The sequence below is a fragment of the Musca vetustissima genome, unplaced genomic scaffold (genome assembly GCF_032173495.1).
Source record: "Musca vetustissima isolate MV318-11 ecotype Yass unplaced genomic scaffold, APGP_CSIRO_Mvet_v1 utg4715, whole genome shotgun sequence".
Taxonomy (NCBI): domain Eukaryota; kingdom Metazoa; phylum Arthropoda; class Insecta; order Diptera; family Muscidae; genus Musca; species Musca vetustissima.
Window position 1 is genome coordinate 93,701 of NW_026874466.1, and position 8,893 is coordinate 102,593.

At 33.2% G+C, this 8,893-nt stretch overlaps 1 protein-coding gene across 1 annotated transcript in view; it reads left to right on the top strand.

Annotated features, from left to right (window-relative positions):
- LOC133333857 (protein WBSCR14 homolog) overlaps nt 1-7,745 on the top strand; it is a 35,481-nt gene extending 27,736 nt beyond the window's left edge. The window contains exons 5-15 of the mRNA XM_061542170.1: nt 2,063-2,195; nt 2,265-2,351; nt 2,509-2,598; nt 2,660-3,179; nt 3,244-4,553; nt 4,633-5,042; nt 5,110-5,352; nt 5,415-5,542; nt 5,610-5,733; nt 6,346-6,475; nt 7,607-7,745. Coding sequence (XP_061398154.1) covers nt 2,063-2,195; nt 2,265-2,351; nt 2,509-2,598; nt 2,660-3,179; nt 3,244-4,553; nt 4,633-5,042; nt 5,110-5,352; nt 5,415-5,542; nt 5,610-5,733; nt 6,346-6,475; nt 7,607-7,740 — 3,309 coding nt within the window. The 3' untranslated portion in view covers nt 7,741-7,745. The remainder of the gene's footprint in view (nt 1-2,062; nt 2,196-2,264; nt 2,352-2,508; nt 2,599-2,659; nt 3,180-3,243; nt 4,554-4,632; nt 5,043-5,109; nt 5,353-5,414; nt 5,543-5,609; nt 5,734-6,345; nt 6,476-7,606) is intronic.
- The last annotated feature ends 1,148 nt before the right edge of the window (nt 7,746-8,893 follow it).

Here is an 8,893-nt window from a genome sequence, read left to right on the forward strand (position 1 = left end):
GATTATCACGATCATGCAAAGCATTAACGAAATGCCATATACTTTGTTTACATCCTTCGCTACAACATGAGTGATATTACCACTCGAATAGATCAATTTTTGAAGGCGATAAATATCTTCGTCCGATAATGTAAAATCACCGTACAAGAGAATTCCTTCCAATTGGTTTGAGATCGCCTTCAAAATGCCAGAAAGCGTCATTACAATAAGACACCAAATACTCAAAACGAGAACGGTTGTCACATAACAATAGGTGAATACAATCCAAAAGATACAAAAAGCCACGGAACATACATTATGGATGATTAAATTATAAATGACCACCATGATATTGGCAAAATACACAATTGCAGCTAAAATGAATGCTACCAATATTTTCTTCGGATACTGTGGATCTGGATAAACATTCTCCCGAGGCAAATAACACTTTATACCGTTCTTACAGAACTCCAACAATTTCAAGTTCAAATTTTGATTATAAATCAACCAGAATCGGAGAATGATGTGAGACATAAAAGTGGCCTCCACAAGTATGTAGTTGTAGTAGTGTTCCGTGGCAACGGACTCAGCTAGCAAAATTGAGTCTCGAATTACATATGCCAATATAAATGCTCCGAGTAACGTCCCCTGGATACATATATGATAAATTGTGTAGGCTATACTATTCGTAATTTTATATTGTCCATTTAAGTCACATACAGCCATTAAACCCGAATATTTCAATAATTTATAAAATATTTCAATTTCCTTAGACATCTCGAGTTAATGCTATCGTTTTATATTCGGAACCAAATAACTTAATACTAATCCTATATTCAGTCTGCAAAAAGTACCAGTGTTTAAAAAGTGTATTTAATAAATGTAATTTATTAATTTGTTATTCAGTACACATCACTCATTCGCGCTGCAAAACCGGCATTAATCAAAAAATCGATTTTGCAGAATTTACATTTTAAGTTTTCAATTGACTCACACCCTCTAAGGAGCAGACATGACGTCTGATATGGCGAACAACTCGTCATCATTAGCTCAAAAATCACGATTATTGATTTATGCCGGTCTTGCAGCGAATAAGCGATATGACAAATTGAAAATTGTATTTGTATGACTTAATCCCAATGGAATTATTTAATGTTTGGAGCATTGAGGCATGGTGTTTGAAAAATGAGCAACTTTTGGGATGAAATAGCATGCGGTTGTATTTTGCTAATAACATATTTTCAACAAATTGTAACTGGATAGAATTTATACAGTTGTGTACTGAGAATTTATAAATTCTGAGAATTAATAAAGTCTATAAAGTCAGGAGGCGAATTCATTTATTAGTTTTTCTTTGGTGTCAACCTTAATTGGTGAGATACAAACCAAAACTGGATAAAATTGTAAGCGGAAATTTTTTATTAGAACCAAGGCCTAAATAATGTCGGCCAATAAGCGAATTCATAGAGAAAACTTAAGTTTAACGTCATTTTTTTACCGAGGCGAAAACTAATTGTTTCACCTTTAAATAAAAAAACAGAACACAATTTATAATTTTGTAAGATAATTTCTCCTCAATACTCAGCTGTGCTTTGCTTACTGTCCGACCTTATATAGGCCTTGATTACAAATATAATATTTTTTATTATATTTATTCTTCAAACAATAAATTTTGAAAGACTACATAGACTTCAAGTGGTCTTATCTGTTTACCTTTTCCATAAACATAAACTGAAAACACATTTTCTGTTAAATATTTTTTTTATTTATGCCGTTCTTGCAAATGAGGATGTACCGAACATCCCCAAAATGCCGATTATTCCCATTTGCAATTAATAACATCCGAGATGTGTTAGCACTGTCTTAGCAAAATTTCAGATATTGCATATCTATTGTAATTTCATGAATAAAACGACGTCAATTCAATATTCGGATTCTACTGCCATTTTCTATCATTAGGTGTATTAAAGGGTACATAGCAAAAATTAAAAAAAAAAAATATTAGATCGCTTAGTAACTAGCTACGTTTTGTATTCATTTCATTTTCTAAAATCACGACCTTTGTTACCTTATCTCTTCACAGAAAAGCGAATTCGACTTCCTAGAATGGCCCTACTTAAATGACAAGAGTTTGATGATATCTGATGATTGGACCAGCGATACTTTATTTTCTGCTATAAATGGTCCTTTTCCTTTTCCAGATTCACGAGAAATTGGTAAGTGATTTATTAGCTATTACCTGTAGACAATATGTTAAAGTTTTCACTTCGCCCATTTTACAACAGCACGAGAAGCAGGCAACGCCGATTTTATACAACCTAGTTTAGGACCATTACAACCGAATCTAGATGACATTGATTTAACATTTGCGGGTATGTTACACATAGTCACAATTAGTTTTTATTTTTTGTCATATCAAATGAAAGGAAATTATTCGATTTTTACATCATATATTGTTTGTATATTCATAAACTTGTTTATAAAGTCCATAACAATTCCTAACATTTTGGTATTTTTTCTATTACATAGAATTGTTAAACTCACGCTTACCTCCAGTACCGGAAGAGGGTACCGATGACATGATCAAGAATGTCGATTATAACTTTTCATCAATAATGGGTAATTGCTACAGCAATTTCGATTTATTTGGAACCTTGCAAATAATAAATATTAATTATAGGATCAGAACAAATGGAATCTAGCAATATGATGGATGTGTCCTCGTCCAATGTTGTCGGCGGCATGGCAAATGTGAGTGAAGATGCCAACATGATTGAATTGAACACCCCCATGAATACCTTGGGTTACTCCGATCTAGAACAACAATTTGCTGCACGAGGCGCTAGTAACAATGTCCAAATGCTGGCAGCATCAGACAATCGATCAAATCAAAACGCTTTACAAGCATTGAATACTGAATATGCAATAATGGGCAGTACGCAAAATGCTGGTGCCCTGATTATGCCGCAAGGAAATACCCAAACACAGCAGCAACAGCAGCAGCAGCAACAAATTGAAGCTTATGATAATTCAGGTGCTTCTAGCGGAACATCAAATTCTCTGGGTTTGGTAGAAAGTAGTAATGTGATCAGTAGCAGTAGTAGTAGCACTATAATGGGCGGACGCCAAAGCAGTAGTAACAGTAATGACTTTCCTGTGAAAAAAGGACGAATATCAAAAAATTCTCAACGACCGTTTAGGTAAGTTTTAAAAACAAAATTACAGTAAACGCTAAATGTTAATCGGCAATAAATACAATTTTAGACGCGAACCTCATAATTATGACAAAGCCCAACCAACCATGCATCAGACCAATATATACCAGCAAATGTTAGCCGAACATCAGAAGATGCTTATGACCAACAATTCACTTCAACTTCAAGCAACAGCAGCTTATCAGCCAGCGAATCAGCAGCGCCAGCATCAGCAGGCACTTCAAAATTCTGGCAATTCTTTTACACAATCAAACCAACAGTATACTACGAATTTATTGAACAACAACTCTACGAATTTTGTTTCTTCGGAAAATGTGGTCAGCAACAGTGGTAATTCTGGTAGTAGTAGTGGTGTGGTATCCGGTGGAAACCCGATGAATCCAAATTCTAATATAAATACTGGGACTTACGGAATGATTGGTACATCGGCTAACCAAATAAGTGACAATACTCAAGCGGGCAACAGTAACATGCTGCATAATATAAAAATCGAAGGTGCTTCGTCGGATGTTCGAAATATGTTCAATTTAAGTCAGGCCTCGGACAACTTTCTAGGTGGCAATCAATACAAGCCCTATACACACACTGGTAGCTTTAAGAAGTCGGCATCAACTGGAACATATATAAATGTACGCGGTACAGCTCCGGCAAATCAGCATTACTATATGCAACAACAGGGACAGAATCCCCCTGGAAATATGCCTGGCGCCACTTTGCACGCACAATCCTTACCACCGACATTAGGTTTGCATTTGCCTAACTTGACGAATGCTCTTCAGCAACCGCAAACTCCGCAAGCGCTACAACATTCTGCACAACTTTCACCACCAAATATGCAGCAAACACTCCAACAGTCTAGTCATCGTATAATACCTGCACAGATGAGTATGGATCAACAGCCCCAGCAGCCATCTGCACAATCAAATATTCAGAATATATTGTCCACACATCAACACCAGCACCAACAAACCCAGCAGCAGCAGCAACAGCCTTCAATTGGTCAATCTATATCTACGAGTAATACAATGCCAAAAGAAATATATCGTTCGAATAGCTTGCCGTTGAATGCAACACTGGCGAAAATTGATCCACGTCTTGGTCAGCAAGAGGGTAATTTTATAGTACCCAAAAGTCATGTTGTAAAATCTAATAAAACTCGCTCTCGAAGCAACTCGATTCATCAACACATGATACAGTCTTCCACATCAGCGTCGAATACAATGGTTGGTGTTAGTTCCAGTGGATCGGGAGTAAGTGTGATAAACAGTAATTATCTTGGTATGGGGTTAAATGCGCAGTTACAAAGTGCTACCAGCGACCCTATGCTCAATAGTGCATTGGCGCAGCTATTAACAACAAGTAAGTAAATTCATTGACAATATTTGGAATTCGAAATGAGAAAATAAAATATGACCTCCATGAAATTTATTGCATATAGATTCTCGGATGCCGTCATTAAGTAAACAACAAAGTGTATCTACTAGTGCCATATCGACAATGCCAAATAATGTTGTAACCCAACAGACGACACCAACTATGCCAACGCCTCCAACAAATGTACAAAATAAAGGAAGTCCCAGATCAGGTGCTGGGAATAAATCCAACTTATATATGTCCCCAACACAACAACAACAGCAACAACAGCCTATCCCATCGCCACCGTCGCCTTCTATAATCAATAGTTCTGCGTCAATTATACAACAGCAGCAATGTAAACAGTTGGTTCAACCGCAGCAACAACAGCATCAAAATCTTCATCATCAGAATGTACATAAATCACCCAAGAAGTCGGCCTCATTGCCAGCACCTGTGGCCCCCTCAATGCTTAGTAGTCCGCCTGCCAGTAAAGTAAGTTGTAATCAGAAAAAAAAAACAAAAACGTTAACGTCGATTATTAACCCTATTTCCCGTATAGATGTTAAGTTTTCCCTTGACGGCGAGCTCGCAAAACACATGCTCGGCTAACATAAGTTTATCGCCGGAATCATTTCATGACCAAGATTCTCCTTTGTCGCCCACTCACAGTTTAAAGTATCCACGAGATAGCCAACGTCGCGCTGGCCACATTCATGCAGAACAAAAGAGGCGTTACAACATAAAAAATGGTTTTGATCAATTACACGATCTGATACCACAACTCCAGCAAAATAATGCTAAGGTTAGTTTTATCAGTAAAATAAACAAAAAAAAGAAAATAAATTATTCCAAAATCTATTGCAGTTAAGTAAAGCAGCAATGTTGCAGAAGGGTGCAGAGCATATCAAACATTTGCGTAACGAACGAAATATACTCAAAGAACGCATGGATGCTTTGCGCATGGAACGTGATGCACTTAACAACTCACTGACGTAAGTCATAATCTTGGTTCTTATAATATATTTGATGGTACTAAAATTTATGACTTACCCTTAACAGGCACCTTCATTCGAGTTTACCAGCAAATGGAGCACCCGTTACACGACAGGGTACCGAGCATGTCCGACAGTTATATGAACAATATGTGCGTACACGTACACAAGAAAATTGGAAATTTTGGATTGTAAGTAGAAACCACATTTTATAAAAAAAACACATTGTAAAATCAAAAAATATATTTTAAATTTTTTTATTTGAAAGTTATTTTAACGACTTTAGCATAAAAAACAAGCGCCAAATTTGTTCAAATCGATTCGAATTTATATAGTAATAATTGCATTCGATATTTATATTTATTAAATATCAATACATGGGAAGCCCAATAGAGCCAAAATGTATTGCGATGATAACATTGTGTTCTGAAAAATATATATAATTATTATTTGAATGAAACAATTTTGAAACATTTTGATAAATGCAAAGCTACACAAGAAATCAATATTGACGATGTCAATATATTTTGAAAATTGCAGTACATTCATTACTAATGTATTCTATGAAAAACTGGTGACTTTTTCGGAATGACACACACATTTAGCACATTTTATTATTGAATCTCAGTACAAAAAGATGAATATTATTTATTTTATTAAAAAAGTGTGATTTTATAAAAAAAATTAGCATTTCTTGATATTTGTATAAGAATATTTAATATTTTTAATTATTTTTAAAATAACTATAAAGAAAATGTTTTGATGCGTTGTTAATTAAATTTTACTCAAATTTTATTTTTCAGCTTGGCCTAATATTGGAACCTTTACTATCATCTTATACATCTACTGTCTCCAGTGCTAGTCTTGATGAATTAAGACGTACAGCCTTCCTGTGGGTAGATCAGCACTGTTCACTAATTGATCTAAGACCCGGTAAGCACGTAATAAAGTAATATAGAAGAAATCATTTCTATAAATGCTCTCAACAACAGTCAATAGTTTTTTCCTTAAATTATAATATATTAAGTAGCAAATAAAGATTTTATTAAGGTACATGTATACAAAGATACAAGTCTTCAATGTTGTAATGCACGTCTATTTGTCAGCCGTTTGAAAATCGTAAAAATGTTAAATCTTGAATAGTGTGTCCCCTTAAGAAAGCTTAATCCCCCTTTTTTAAATTAAAAAACAAAAAAAAGATGTTTAATGTGGATAACCATCGCATTGATTACTTGTAGCACCCCTATTGCTTTTACACAATGGGCAGAGGTGACACAGGTTAGCCGACCCCTCTGTCGTGGAAACGACTACAGTTTTGTAGATAGGTTTGTTGTTTTATGAAGTGATAAATAATTCCCTGGGAAAATATCCTTAGTAAAAAATTAAACAAGTGAACAGTTTAAATGAATGTAGTCGCGACGTCAATTTTAAGGTTAAATTTATGTTTTTAGAATTTCAAAATATGACTTTCAGGAAATCGCTGTTCATTGCAATTTTTGTAATGTAAATATAATTTTAATTATAAGATTTCTAGACAGCAAGATGGCAAACTATTATGCTAACAATGAAAAAGTTTATAATTTAGTTTAAATTACTTTTATCCTACAAACATATATAGTGAGGTTATAAAATGTTTGCATTAATTTTAACACGTTGAAATATCGGTCATGCATTTTGGCCTACTGTTATATCTCTATTATCTACTGTTATATCTCTACCGTAAAGAAATTTGGATAATGTTCTTCTTGATCTACCTGTCAAACATATGATCTGTCGCAAGGGGCTGTGGACAACCACTAATCATGATGATGTTGTCCACTTATGAATAATTTAAATTTTAATACAGTTACCGGTAGTTGCTAGTTCATCAAAGGAAAGCTCTTGACATATCAGTTATAAAAGCGTACGAGTATCAGAAATACTTACAGTGGTGTATATAATATTAATTATGGGGCGGAAATATGGCGTAACGATATTTAGCTTTGTATTTTATTTGTTTCGGTTATAGCTGCTGTTTTCCTACTGATTTTTTACTTAAATTTATTTCTTTTTATCATTTTGCAGCTGTTTCTAATAAATTAAAGTACCTATCAATGAAGACCGATATTTTGTCTGATCCACCGTCAACCCTACGAGATGAAGTTGCAAAAGCGGTCAACAATACAAGTGGTAAACATCCGAATTTACATGGAACATAAGATTTATAAAATTTTTTACTATCTATTGAAGTTTTTGTTATATTTGTTTTGTTTTTTTTTATTATTTTATTTTTAATTGTCTATTTCATAGAAAATGTATAGAAATTAAGAAAAGACGAGTGATATATTCAAATAATTTTTGAAAATATAAATTCTTTAGTTTCGTTGTCTTTTTGTTTGTTTTTTTTTTTTTTTTTAATTTTAAAAAAAGAAAATATTCACATTTCGTAAATGTGTATACAAGCCTTGTACAAATTGTTTATTTTTGTATTCAATAAAAAATGGTTAAAACTAAAATAACATGTGCCTAAATTGTAACAGTAGTTAATCTAAAACCATTGTAATAATAAAGAGAAAAACAAAGAATTTGCTAAAACATTTGAGTTTTTCTTCGGGTTACTCCGTTCGAAGAAATAAACACAGTGTTAATATTGTTATAATATAGTATATTTCTTTTTATTATTTATTGTTTGACCTTAAATCTATAAAGCTTAATTTAGTTCAACAATTGTTTTGCTAATTCGTAAAAACATATCATATTTTTTCTTTTGTCTCATTTATAAATATTAAGGCAGAATTATTTTAAAGCATATTTGTTTCATCGTGTTGTTTTCTATATATTTGTTAGTTCGATTTCACACAACCCTTACAAAATCATTATTACTTAAAACTAATTGCTTTCATTAAAAAAGTGGACCTTTTGTTATCTGCAGTTGGATATTTTCATTAGTTATAGTTTTATTAACTAATTAAAATAAAAATTATGATTTCGAAAAAAGGTACACTCATGGACATGCATAAATATTTTGACTCTCTTAAAAAATTGGACTATTGTTAGGTTTTTTGTTTTAAATTAGTCTATATGACTCTGATCTAGATGTAGGAACTCAAAATTATATATACATTAAAATAATATATATTTAAATCCATGCTTAAATGATAATCTATCTAAAACAATCATAGTAAATTCGTTATAGCTTTCGAATGGGTTAAGCTTTTTTAGTTATTTTTTTATTGGGATCATATTTAGGTGTTCCTCTACCCCTCTGCCCTAGACAACATGGGGCCATCAGGGCGACTCGTTGAAATCAGAAACTACCGTGGTTTTCCTTTGGTATACAGGGACTAAAACAATTATTATTGACAATTATTC